Source organism: Haemaphysalis longicornis, unplaced genomic scaffold (assembly GCF_048455015.1).
Source record: "Haemaphysalis longicornis isolate Haplotype H1 unplaced genomic scaffold, Haemaphysalis longicornis Haplotype H1 scaffold_6, whole genome shotgun sequence".
In the NCBI taxonomy this organism is placed as follows: Eukaryota; Metazoa; Arthropoda; class Arachnida; order Ixodida; family Ixodidae; genus Haemaphysalis; species Haemaphysalis longicornis.
In genome coordinates, this window is record NW_027526407.1 from 164,846,121 (window position 1) to 164,859,964 (window position 13,844).

General features: G+C 53.9%; 1 protein-coding gene across 1 annotated transcript in view; it reads left to right on the forward strand.

Moving 5' to 3' along the window:
- Positions 1–3,132, forward strand: part of LOC144143354 (trypsin-7-like) — a 60,561-nt gene extending 57,429 nt beyond the window's left edge. The window contains exon 5 of the mRNA XM_077675123.1: positions 3,044–3,132. Coding sequence (XP_077531249.1) covers positions 3,044–3,132 — 89 coding nt within the window. The remainder of the gene's footprint in view (positions 1–3,043) is intronic.
- The last annotated feature ends 10,712 nt before the right edge of the window (positions 3,133–13,844 follow it).

The following is a 13,844-nucleotide window of genomic DNA, read 5'->3' on the forward strand; positions in this document are numbered from 1 at the left end:
GGCAGGCAGCTGAGCACACCAACGGACACGGTTCTGGCCAGGAGGTCGACCGCAGTCCTCGCGAAAGCAGCAGATGCCGCTTACACGCGTCGCTTGCGCGAGCGTTTGGCAGAAGCCATCAACGAGGCGAACCGCAGCCGCGGTAAGGCCAGGGTCGACCAAAAGGCGGCCTATGACCGAGCTCATCGGGACGTGGCGTACCAAGTGGGCGACACTGTCTTAAAACGTAACCACGCGCTCAGCGATGCCAGCGCAGGGTTCGCGGCCGGTCTCGCACCCAAGTGGGTAGGACCGTTCGTAGTCGCCGAGAAGATCTCGCGGCTGAATTACAAGCGGAAAGACCCGAGGTCGGGTCGAATAAGCGGCCCTATTCACGTGGGCGAGCTGAAGCAGTACTTTCCAAGGGGAGAAACTGTCAACGCTCACACTTCGGACTCGCGAGGTCGCGAGCTAGAGGGAGGTGCGGAAGGAAGGTTCCCGACGCACCGCTACAACACCCGCCACCAGCGAGATAGCTGACCGGGTCACCGTACTCCAGCGCGCAAAGTTGCGCATAGGAGGGGTTGCCAGAGGAAGCTCCTCGAGGCGCACCAATGAAACGCGCAGCCTACGCCACGATGTCCAGCAATGGGTTGCGCGGGGTGACTCCAGAGGGCGCCAGCCCGCAGAAAGACACTGCCGAGGGTACCCCACTGCTGACTCTCCCACTTCGGGCTCGCGAGTTCGCGAGCTCAAGGGAGGAGGTGCGGAGGGAAGGTTCCTGACGCACCGCCCCAACACCCGCGATCGGCGAGGTCGCTGACCAGGTGGGCCACCGTCTTCGGAGGGTTCAAGCCTGCACGCCCAGGGTTCGAGCGACCCTCCAACCTCGACGCCACCACGCCCCGCCAGACCTGCTGCGAGCCACCAGGGCAAGCCGCCACCCCGGGGAGAACGAGAGCCAGCTGTATGCCAAAACAGCCCCCCGCCGCCCGTACAGCGAGTGAGCTGCGCGGCGGGCGGCTCCCGTGGTCAGGTGATCGCGCCCCCTCCTCCACGTTGGCGAAGGCGCTCGTCCGAGGTGCGCCGAGCGAGGGCCATCGTCGGCGCTTGTCTGACTAGCCACCTGGGAGGCAGCACTACGAACGCGGCCTCCAGCCCGGGTCCGGGCATCAGAGGTCGTCACTGCTGAACCCGTAAGCAGCGGAAGCCGCCGGCGGTGCGGCAGACAAGCGCACAGTCGGCGCGGGGCGAACCACTGCGGGAAGTGACCGCCTGGGAGCAGCCTGCTGCCCAAGCCGTGTGCTCAACCGGCCCAGCCTATTTCTTCGGTGGGGCCTGCGGACCTTGGGCCGGCTAACGAAATCAGGTCCACCGGCGGACTGTGGCGAACTATGGGGTGATTGTGGCGAACTATGTGGTGGCAGTGCGGTGCAACGCGGACGTTGGCGCAGTTCCGCATGTTCGGGATTGGACTTTCTTGGACTTGCTCAAGTAGGTGTGCCAGGCAGCGAAACGAACGGTGAGGTCATCGTTCGCCAGAGCCCTCGAGGTCGAGTGGCTTTGGTCAAAGGGCGAAGGGATGTGGGAATTGCGGAGTTCCGCCATCTTTCCTATCTCTCTCGGCCCGTGACGGAAGCGAGAGGGGTGGTACCTCTCTCTTCACGGCGGTGCGCTTCCCCCTCCGGGAGGATGCCCGTGAGAGCGAGGGGGCGCAGCCGAACCCCTCACGTGACAGGTTTGCTCGGAAGTTCCGGCGGCCTGGTTCGAGGCGGACGACAGAGGGAGGCCCTCTTTGGATGCGAACCATTGTCGGGAGTGGCCGTAAGTACGACTCCCTCCTGTTTGGCCTTTCTTTGTCCACCCTCGCGCCTGTCTCTCCCGTCCTGTCTAAGGTGGTCTTGGCGGTGTAGAGCGACGCTCCCGACGTCCGCTTTTTTGCATTGCAATAAACGTCGGAGTGGGCGAATTCTGTTTGCAGTGTTCCTTGCTGTTCGCTGCCGCTACGCCAAGTTAGCGATCCGCGGCGGTGTTCAGCGGAGGTAGCCTTGCGGCCGAATCTCGAGGATCGAGCTAGGCCGCCGTAAGAACCCTGGTCCCTACAACGTGTACTCGTTGATACCGATCACCTTGTTCCGCACCATACCTCAGCTGTGCCTATAAGGGAAGTGTCCCGAAAGCGCGGTGGTGTAGTGGTGGTACACTTTGTCGGACCGGTCCCATCCCCCTTCGAGGCTGTCTACAAACTGCTACTTCTCGTAAAAGCCTGCCGCGCAAGTCCTGCCCAGGGCGGTCGATGTGGGATACTCGACCATGTGACGGCAGGCTGCAAGATCACCGGGAGGTGTGTGCGCATTGGGGCCGGAGACAACTCTCAACAGTGCCACGGCCATGGCCCAGTAGCTGCAAGCAGTTCCGCGTGATGAGGTCGAGGCATCAGTTCGACCAGTGCAGCCCAGCTACGCCGAGACGGTCAAGCGGCAAGCACCCAGAAGAAATCACGGCTCAGCCCACAGACGCAGCAGCCTGCCCCTAGGGACGACAGCAGCCCCGGTCTATTGCCCGGCGGGAACCAGCCAGCCGCCTCATTGCTGAGCAGCCCGCCCCGCTCGCAACCCCAGTTGTTCCGTTTCCAGAACCAGCCCCTGGCAAACAGCTTGGTGGGCGGACTGCCCACCGATAACCATGCAGGGATAGCGGCCACGACGCCCTGGCCCTCCTGAGATCCTCCCAGCCCACCTCCGCCATGACAAGAAGACCTTGTCAGAATGGCCCAGGGCCACCCATCCTGCATTGAAACTGCAAAAACCTGGGCCGCCTCAGACTGTATATCATTGAGAACCTACGCCGGGACGCCTTCGACGTGCTGGCGCTGCAGGGGGTTAAGTCTACGGAAAAACCCCACGCCTGCAGGGCTACGTCTGCGATCTGAGCGCCACCAGCAGCCGCCTGAAGTATTGCAGCTGAAGACCATTCCGCGACGATGCCCAACCCCCAGGAAAGTCGCGGGCAGCCGTCTAAGTAGAGGCCACCCTCAACCGCGCTCTTGTTGACCTGGCCCCAGTTGCTGACGGCCCCATGGAGTCTGCCCTTATGTCGGTACGCATGAGCCCAACGGACACCACAGTGGCCAGCGTGTACATCCGGCAGTAGGAACCCTTGGACGCCGTGGCCCTGTGCCATCTGAGCGCAGATCTTGGCTCGGACGCTTCAGTGTGGGGCGACTTGAACGCACATTAGCCGGACTGGGGGATAAACCGAGCCACCCACAGATGACGAGAGCTGTTGGACGACGCCACCTCATGCGTACCAGACGTGGCCAACACTGGCAACTCCACTTTTGTCCGCCCTTCTCGTCGTCATAGCATGGTTCAGAAGTCATGCATGGACCTACCCTGTTGACGCATCGCTGCACCTACTTCTGGGAGACAGACGGAGCACTTGGGGTTCTGACGACTACCCAGTACGGTCACCCCCGGAAACTAGCGCAAGCAAATCGACACCAGGGTTTAGGCAGTCACTAGGCGGGCAGAATTTTACAAGGAAATGACCAAATGCACTGGAGATCAAGAAGTCGACTTCCTGGCAACAGTCGTGTACAGCCCCCACAAGGCAATCATACGGGGAAACGTACCTCTCTGCACGCCTCTGCTGGAAATGGAGCTGCTTCGGCTTCAAGCCCGCGTAAACATTTACAGAGGAAGGCCATGAGAAGCAAGCGCCCAGAGGCCTAGCCGAGTACCGTTGGGCAGACGCCCAATGCCGGCGGTGGGAACCACAGGGTCGCAGGCAGGGCTTATAGTCCCAACTACTCGTCAATGGACTCTCTAAGGGACCCGGGTAGAGCCTAGCGTATTTTAAGGCCACGCTTGAACCTACCACTACAAGCGGAAATACTGCTCATGGTTGGCATATCCCTGAGCATTATTGAACGAGCCCTGGTGGAGCCGTTTGCCGACAACTTTTCTAGGGCTGCTCAAACCCCGCCTCCATTTCTTGCGGCCTCACCAGATGTGGTGCTAGCCGGCCCACACGACCAGAGAGGGGTGACCCGATGCTCCACGGACATCACGCTCTCTGCGCTGCACGCCCCTTAAATCACTGCCCAAGCGGTGGAGCGCTCCTGGCATCGACGGGGTAACGTACTTAATGCTGTGGAACCTGGACGTGGCCCAGCCTGAGCCACTTTTGCGTCTGTTTATTCGGGTCTGGCAAACTGGTGTCTCCTGCCACCCTGTCTTCTGGGGCTCATCTCGCCAATTTTCAAAATCGGCAAGCCTCTGACCGAGCCTGAGCCCTACCGGGCGGTGTCCCTGACGTCGGCTACTGGGCAGATAGTAGACACTGCCACCCTGACCGGTGTTGAGTGGATCACGGACCAGAGCAGCGTCCTCCAGGAGCACCAAAGCCGCTTCAGGTGGGCCCGCTGCGCGGCTGACTCCCTGAGGGTCATCATTTACGTGCTAGAACACGCCCGCCATGACAAGGACCAAATGTCCAGGAGGAGCAGGAAAATCACTTTCCTGCTCCTCCTGGACATTTTGTCGGCCTTCGACACACCCGCCCACGTGCCATCCTGGAGGCCCTGGATGGCATGGGCGCCTTGTGGGGCGCCTCGGAGGCTACATCCGAGCGTCCTCCGTGACCTGACCCTGGATGCGAATGTCGGCCAGGCGACCAGCAGTCCTAGAGACATCCACTCTGGGGTGCCCCAGGGGAGTGTGCTGGGCCCTTTTCTATTCAAGTTGGTGCTGGCTCCTCTCCCTGACTGCATCCCATCTGGTTTGCGACACCCAGTGTATGTTGCTTTGTACATCGAAGACGTGGTGCTGTGGACACACGGCCCCAGCGCAGACTGCCACACAGTTAAAGCGTGTCTCCAGGAGGCTCTGGGAGCAGCTGCAGCTTTCCTCGAGAGCAGTGGCCTAGAGTTCTTTTACACCACCATGCAGGCATTTTTGGTACACCCGGGAGGCTGCAGTTCTAGCCGGGGAACACGGCCTATCACAATCAACGGGGGCTCTTTCCTGGCACCTGACCGTGAATTACCTGGGACTGCTCGTTTACTGCCTGCTCAAATGGCTGCCGCCTGTCGAGGCCCGCCGGTTACTCAGTGCACGGGTGCTGCAGGTGAGGCGATAGCTTCAGGCTCGAAGTTATGGCTGCTCACTACAGGTGGTTCAGCACGTGTACCACGGCCGGTATGGCCTCCGCGCCCGTGGGCCTGCGTCACGCTGCTGCCCCTGGTACTGTGGCTTGCCGCTACAGGGCTCCCCCCCTAAGAGAGGAGCTGGTGTGACGCTCGGATGAACCCAACGTACATGATGGTCCCGGTGGTGTGCAGCCACAGTGGGAAGACTCGTAGGGTTGATGTCGGCGGCGGTGGCGTATGCCGGCTTCAGGCGCTCTAGGGCTATGTTGTCGTGAGAGCCTTTGATGTCGATGACATATGTTGACGAGTGTCGTTCTACCTCAGGGAAACGGCCAACCTACTGTGGTTGCAATTGGCGGCGCACGGGTCCGTACCGCACAAACACATGTGTTGCCTGTTCAAGGTCCGGAAGCACATCAGGCCCTCTGGGTTTTCGTTCCCGTGTGGGCTGCGGTCGAAGGTCAGCGAGGATCGATCTCAGCGATCTCACGTAGTCCGCGGCAGAAGACGCTTGAGACGGTGCCTCGAACAGGTCGGCTGGTAGTTGAAGCTTGGTTCGAAAAACGAGTTCAGCCGAAGAACACGTCAGGTCAGTTTTTAAGGCGGGGCGTATGCTCAGAAGTGTGAGGGGCAAGCGCTGGACCCAGTGTGTTGGGCAGTCGTGTACTGTGAGCGCGGCCTTAAGTTGGCGGTGAAAGCGCTCGACGCCAGTGGCGGGCGAGCCCTCTGGCGGGTGAGCGCGCCCGTGGGCCTGCGCCACGCTGCTGCCGCTGGCACTGTGGCTTGCCGATACAACACCAATTTAGCGGATTTTCTGATAGATCTGGCCGGATTTTGTTTTTTATAAGAGGAAAAATCAGTCTGGCGGCGAGCGAATGTTTTACGGGTCATTTTCGTACATGGTTGATTCCTGGCGGATGACTCACGCCGCAGAGTTATTCAGTGTATACAGTTGAGAAACTCCGCTCCAGAATCCAGGCGGCGCTAGCGTCCCTGCTTCGTGGAAGCTGAGGCGCAAGTCGACGCGCGCGGCACCTAGGAGATGAAAACTGAACTTTTTCTAAACTAGTATTATTCAAATTTTTTTGTAAAATAAAGGTTGGTTTTTAAACCAAAATACATTAATTCCGTGAAATTTAGTTGTGTTTTCGCGGCATTTCTTTTTATGACTTGCGGAAGCAGCCACATGCACTTGAGTACTACTTCAACGTCCTGTCTACAGACGACGGGCTAGTCAACTTGCAAGTTCCCCGTGCTTGCCCCGGCGCAGGGGGGCAACCGAAGACCGGATTTTGATACATAGGGCCTTTGGGGAGTTTCGCAACTGTGTATATCCAGTAACTCTGTCACGCAGTGCACCGATTTAAATCGTCCCGCAAAAAAAAAATTTCCGTGTCATTTAAAAATGCAGAAATTGATTGTTTCAGCATTGGTAAGAGGGCTCCTGGTTATTTGCTACGCTAGTCTGAGACAAAAGCAACCCTGAGGCTTTAAAGCCACGATTGCCTTCTTGGAAAGACAAAACAAACGAGCGGCGATGCAGCCAAGCCGCGAACTCGCCGCGCCTCTGCGGCTTGCTTTGCAAACAGTCAGCCCGCTGCAGGGCCAGGAGTGGGCTCGTTGTTTGCACCGTTAGTGGCCAGGGCGCCTCGAGTCCCGCCGACAAACGAGGCGATTGGCGAAGCAGCCGTCCTGTTTTAGTTTTGATTTTTTGCGTTCTAAGTTGCACAGAAGAAAGGAAGGACCAGGACTGTTTTGTGTCAATAAACGGTTCTGTTTATTCTCCGTGTAGACTGACTCTCTTTCCTCTTGAGTTATGCCGCAAGTGGTATATTCGCAGACGTTCACGACGGAGTCGTTGAAGGATGCCTTGCTCAGCAAATAGGTGCAATTTAAAGCGACTGGTGTCCGTAAACAAGCTGCGGTGAACAAGAACTACGGCAGTCAACTTCGCAGCACAAATTCGGATCTGAAGGTCATGCGAACACAAGGAAGCATGTGGAACCGGCTGGCAGTTCTTCTATGCAGAAACAACTGGGCTTCACTACAAAATGGCAAGTCGAACCAGTAAATGCCGCTGAAAGATTACCTGCTCTGTTTATCGCCGAAAATTGTTCAATTAGGATGGTCAATCAGTTGTTCCTACTGTATAACAAAGCGTTTTCTGACCGCTAATCTGCAAAACCTTACGAAATGCACCGCTCCAAGTGCGCCTTCACGATTAAGAACGTTTGTGGCCCACACTACAAGGCCGACAGAGAGCACGAAATTAGGGGGCGCTGTTACAGCTTCCTTATTGATGAGTCCCCCAAGGTCAGTGACCCACAATTTTCTTGCTATTTCTATCATCGATGACAATGTCACCAAGTCAACTATTGTAACCACATTCCTTTACTTGTGCACCTTCGTAGTGCGTACGGCGGATGGAATGATCACGGCCATGAAATCCACTCTCGTGGAATACTGTCTTTAACTGGCAAGGATGAGAGGTATCGGGACAGACAACAGGAGAATTATTACATGGATCAATACTGGCGCCCATCGAAAGTTGGAAGCTCAGGCTCCCCACCTCGCACTGATCCTCTGCGACTGCCACTCCTAGCAGCTAACCACGTCGGCTGCTACAGCGGAAGCATTGCCAAAGAAGTGGGAATACCTTATAAGTGAAACGTATAACTGGTTCGCAATATCGCCTATCCGGTAAATTGCCCACAAGAAGCTCTACAGCCTGATGATTGACGGCAAAAAACCACTGAAGATTGTGGAAGCAAGCAGGACGCGGTGGCTATCCCTTGAATGAACTGTATCAGGGATGGTTTACCAGTGGATCCAGTTGAAGACGGATTTCGAGATGGCGAGGCGAAATGAAAAGGGCTAGCGGCAGTTGTGGCTGTATAGTATGTACGAAAACCAGATAAATCGGGGGTACTTCTTTTTTTTGAGACCGATTCTGACAGGTGTTACGAAGGTTAACAAGGCATTCGAGGAAGAAGATAGAATAAAACAGACGTGCTACAAGATCTCAAGACTGCCTTCAAGCTTGTTCAAAAAGTCGTAATTCCAACAAAACAGATGGACGCTCTTCCCTCTAGACATGAGGACCACTTGAACCCCGAGCAATACCTGGGGGTCCTGTTTGAGACTTACGTTGACAACATGAAGGCTTCTTGAGAAGACTGATGGGTTTTCTCTAGCAGACAAAGCTGCGGTGCGTGAAAGCTCCTTAAAGTTTAATACCATGGTAGTAGGTCAAATCAGACAGCGACTTCCGGACAGCATCACCGCTTTCCAGAAGACATCCGTTTTTTCGGTAGAAAACACTTTGTGCTTAATGAAGCAGCCATTGATTCCTCTTCTGGAAGCAATGACATTGCCTCCTGACACAATTGAAGACATTTCGGAGCAAATACTGTCTACGCAGTCATTCTGGTGAGAACTTCACTACTAAAAGGACGCATGTGAAAAAAAAACCCATTCGTCAACTTGGCGGATTGGCCATCTCGATGATGGTGCTGCCGTACTAAAATGCCTAATAGAGGACAATTGTCTGCTTAACATATTCAAATCAAAGGTGAGGAACAAGCTGCAGCCTGAAACAACAAACGCCATCCTCTTCGTAAGAGCGGGGCTCAAGTTGCGGAAGAACAGTTGTTTTTAATACGAACTTAATGTCGCAGTTGTTCTACTATCTGGACATCCACAACGTATGTGCAACCAAGTAACATTTCGTGCCTCTCAACAATCACCAGCGGCGCTGTTTATGTGGTGTCAGGCGACGACAGCGGTGACGGCGACATGGATGTGTGTTTCGGTAACCTGTGTGATTTTTGTTTTCATCAGACCAAACATTTATAATTTTTACCTTTATCTGTGATAAGGTTGACCAATGACGACAACCGCAGCACTTAAGCCTCTAGTATCCTAGCTACACTCATGTTATTTCAACTCTCATACTTTTGGGGAGCTTTTAGAGCGATAATAATAGGTTTCAGCCTTCAAATTTTCAATGCTTTGTAAAAAAATGGGCCTTAGCTGGAAATTTAGCGTATTTGTTTTAGAATCTAGCGGTATCTAGCGGATTTCTCATTGATTTCTAGCTCGTTTCTGCGCCCAGCGATGAGAACCTGGTGTGCACTAGAGTTATGAAACCTGCTTCTATATGATTGTGTTGGTCGCGTGATCTTTCGCGTGCTGTTATACTGGCTTGTTCACTAGCGTTTGCGCCTAAAGTGGTTGCTGTAGTTGTTTCACGTCTTTACTTCACTAGAATTGCCCCTGGGGGCTGCTGTGAAATGAAAAAAAACCTAAAGTGGATCAAAAAGGAAGAAACCAGGTCCTGGGCAGTTGCGGATCGGGGGCCCACGGCGCCATTGTCTATTGCGGAGGTATTCCGGTGTGTCCCTCAGTCGATATGCCCGAGGGCATGGAGCCTGGCGCTAGTGGGAGGAGCAGCTGGATCCAGAAGCAACTCGTTAAGCGCCCGCCAGAGCTCGATGGCGGTCGCAGTTGGGGTAGATGAGTCCGGGCAGGCCCAAGCTCGCAGGGAGGTCGAGCGTACCTCGGACCACAGAGTGGCCAGGGCTCGAGTGCGGGGCAGTGAGTAGAGCGGAAAGGCCCAAAGCAAATGCTCCAGGTTCACTCGAACTCGGCGCAGGTCACACGAGCCTAAGCTGTGAAGGGATCAACCTGTGTTTTGGGGCCTACGGAAACGCTGCAGCAGAAAGGGGGTTAAGAGTGTGCCAGACGGGACTTGTTGGATAGCGACTTGCTGCCGACGAATGAAGACATGGCCAGAAAAGGAGGGACACCCAAGGGGCTGTAGACGCTCGTTAAGTATTTCCGGCGGTACTTCGTAGCTTGAACGATGGTTTCTCTTGGGTCGTAACTTGTGTGTCGCGTCTCTGTTTCGTGCTCGATGTCGTCCTCCGAACTAGGGCGACCCGATTCCGCGGATTAGAGTAGAGCGCACGCTAGTCGGTTTGCCTTTTCGTTACCTTGTATATCCGAGTGGCCAGATATCCAGTGAACTGTGATGTAGTGGCCCAAGGAGCTGCGCCCGCTGATGTACTGGCGAAGGCGGCTGACTGCAGTAGACTTGTGCCGAGCGTAGTCACAGGCCCTGTACGCTTCTTGCGACTCCGTAAAGACATGATACATGTGCTTCAGACAACGGTCTTCCTAACTGCGCTGAAAGCTCAGGTGCTTGATTAAATCTCATATGGCGCGAAGTTTTGCCCCGGTCCTGTGTCCTCGTTCTTTTGTGGTGTACATTTTGCGTTCTTGTGATGTGCGGTCCTTATTAACCCACGCTGTAGTGAAGTTGGGAACGTGCATGATACATGCAGCATTGGTACAGGAGACGTGACTTTTTTCGCCTCCAGAGGAGTGGTCTTTTAGACAATGAAGCCACTTCCAGTGACGTTTTGTGTGTGCCCGTCTTCTGGCTACTTGATCCTTTGCCATTTTGCCTCGTAACGGCTTTAAATCTGTTAGAGAAAGGCATTCCCATGGCGGTGACTGTTGAGGTAGTCGTCGAAGTACGCTGACATTGTGCTTAAGTTTCGCCAGTGTGTCCCTACCCGCTGCTGTAGACTGTAAGCGTGCGACTTGAATGGGCATTTGTACCTCGATGAGATCTGAAACAGAATTTATCACGCTGTAGCTGTTGAGAGCATTTATGAGAGTGCATCCCGGAAGGCTGGTTGCAATCCTTCGAGTTTCGCTGATGAGGCGCTCTAGGGTCAGTAGTAGCGTTTTCGTGAGGGAACGATATGGTGCCCCGTACTGCATGCGCGAGTGTATGAATGCTTGGATGAAGGGGCGCAGTTCTCGTTATTTTACTCCCTGCGTTAGATTTCTAATCCGGCAGAAAATGTGCGTGTACTGTTTCATTGTTCTCATTACACGTTAATTCCACGTGTTAGATGTGCATGCCTCGTCTAAAAAAATTCCGAGAATGCGGATTACGGCTTTCCGATGTGCTGAACTCTCTCGAAGTTCTAGCTTGAGAGCCTCTTCCCCCGCAGTCTTCGATTGAGAATGCCTGCCTCCGTGTATAACGACAAATTCTTACTTTTCGGCGGCTGTTGACAGGCCGACTTTGTTGAGGCATCAATGGCATCTAGAATGGCTTGAAGGGCTGTTCCGTGTTCTCCGAGAGATCCAGTTTTTGTCCATAATGTGACGTCGTCCAAGCAGATTGCATGTTCAGTACCGAGTATGCATGCTAGTTGTTGTGGGATGCCTGCCATCAGAACATTAGAGTTGCGGATATGAGGGAGCCTTGGGTAACTCCCACCCGGATTTATTTGTTGGTGCTAAGCTCTGTTTCGATTTGAACCTGAAAGCTCCGATCTTGTAGGAAGGCGGCAACGAAGTTATGCATGCGCCCTCTGATTCCCAATTCCTTCATCGCTTGTATGATGGAGGTGTTAGGTGTGGCAACAATTGCTTTCCTCACATCGACTCCTGCTACAATGAGCGGAAATTGAGACGTGGGGTTTAGAACGTCGTTTTTTCAGCGAAGCTTGGTGTCCTGGGTTGTTAAACCAAGTTCGAAGCAATAATGAGTGAGGGCCAATTTTTGGTTGCTTTCTAGCCACCAAATCAGGCGGGCATTCACCATGTTTTTCCTGAGCTTCACAGGCATGACGTGAGAGACACCGGCCTAAGGTTTGCAAGAATGTTCGGAGCCTTTGCCGGCTTCGGAATAGGCCTCACAATAGAATGTAGCTATTTGTCTGACAGCGTTTCAAGCATCCACTGTCGGTCAAACTCTTGGAGCAGCGCTGCTTTGTACGAGGTGGGAAGATTTTCAACATGCGCTACACTGACGCCGTCGGATCCTGCGGCACTGCGCACGTCCGCCTGCTGAATCGCACGCTACAGTTCATTCATCGTGAATAGACTATTAATAGCCTCAGCATCCGGAGGTTCATTGCCTATGTCGTTAGTAGTGTCGGCATTCGTGGTGCACGTCTGCGAGAAGATCTTCGCTACCTTTTCGACCATGTCTTGGGCGCTGACGCCTTCCCTCAAAGCCACTCTTGCGGCTGTTTTGTTTGGCTTACGGTGCCTCGGTGCGAATGCCTGCGTAGTTAGGCCTAGCCCGGCGTAAGGCGACGCTGTGTGAGGTTGGTGCGGCCCCACCGCTCGCTTCTGGCCTTGCTTGGCAGTCGGTATCACGCGCACGGGAGATGTAGCAAAGGAGTTGCATTTGCCTTCCACATCTGGTTGTTCAAGGTCCGCCAGGGGCCCGAAGGGATTGTTGTGAGGTAGCAGCAGCGTCCGCAGCGGCACCGAGTTCGGCAATGCTGTAAGTGCCCTACTCCTGGGTAGGCCTAGTGAAGCGTCCTAGCTTGCGGATTATACGAAAGGCTATAAATGTATATCCTCCGAGGCTGGGTCATTTAACGAAGTTCCGAGTTGGTGCATGATCTTAGATGGCCCAGTACAGACCGGAGTTGTGAGCCCCGGGCCCACAGAACCGCTGGAAAACACCGTAATCGATGCAGCCGTAGTGAGGTGCAATCAACTAGTCGTGTAACCTTGTGGCACCTTAACCTCTCGCCTAAAGTAGGGAACGCAACCTCAGAGTTCGCGCAAGAAACGCCGAGCTCGCGAAGGCGATGGCTGCGAGTTCTACCGCATGCAAACAAGGTTCATTCTGCGATAGCGGTAAGTTCTGCGAACAACATACTTGAAACTGGCAGTCATAAACAACTTTGACAGCCACGTTCGGGAATCTATGTGATGTGCAACAGCCGGGACTCCGATGGAGGAAGAGGGGCCGCAAGCTCTGCTTTTTCTCGAGCGTTATGCCATCACTGCAAGCTAAACCAATTTCTCAAGCGAAGCTTTAATATAAGATGTTTCATTAAAAGAAGTTTGAGGGAGTTGGATTAAAAGAAGTGTCAGATCCAGGTGGCGAAAAGTGAAAGGCTAGCAAATAAATTATTATAGTTAGGAAGACAAGAGCCAAGATATAAACTATAATGTGCCGTGTGCCACAAGATCTTTATATATTGTTCAAACGCTCAGTTTATGAAATGTAGGTGGGATGACGTCCCGTTTAAATTATTGCAGCAAACGTTGTTCAAAGTAATTAATAAATACAAGGGTCAACGTCGCAAGTTTACCTACTCTTGCAGCACAAGCCATTTTCATGTCATACAAACAAACCTACGGACGCTGCGAGGAGGACGTACTTTGTTTATTGCTTTGCATTGACAACTAAAATATTGTGAACAACTTGGTATGCGTGAACATCAAAAACACGCCACGTCTTAGGTTTACAAAGCCGACAATCAGAAAGGCGCCAGCGCTAATTGCTCAGACACATTTGTGCTTCTGTGAGCCTTCGCAGAGGGTGCGCATCTTTGTGCCTATGTTCTCTCTATTTTAGGCTGTTTCCTTTTCCGGGGAGCATGGCTGAAAGGGCATGATTAATGATGATGAAGAAAGGTGGTGAGCTGAACATGAAAATGTTCGCTTCAAAGATGAATCTCAGCTGAGAACAACGATGCATGAAGTTAGTTCTTCATAAGAGCGCTCTTGGTACTGGTGCATAAGGCAAGGCGTACCCGAGCCGAGCTCATTAGCCTCCGACATGCGTGAGGAAGCGTGGTGAAGCGAGCGGCCAGCCAATTTTGCTGCCTTGAAGAAGACCAGAAGCCGAAAGCAAACGTAACTTGTTCACTGCATGACTAGAGAT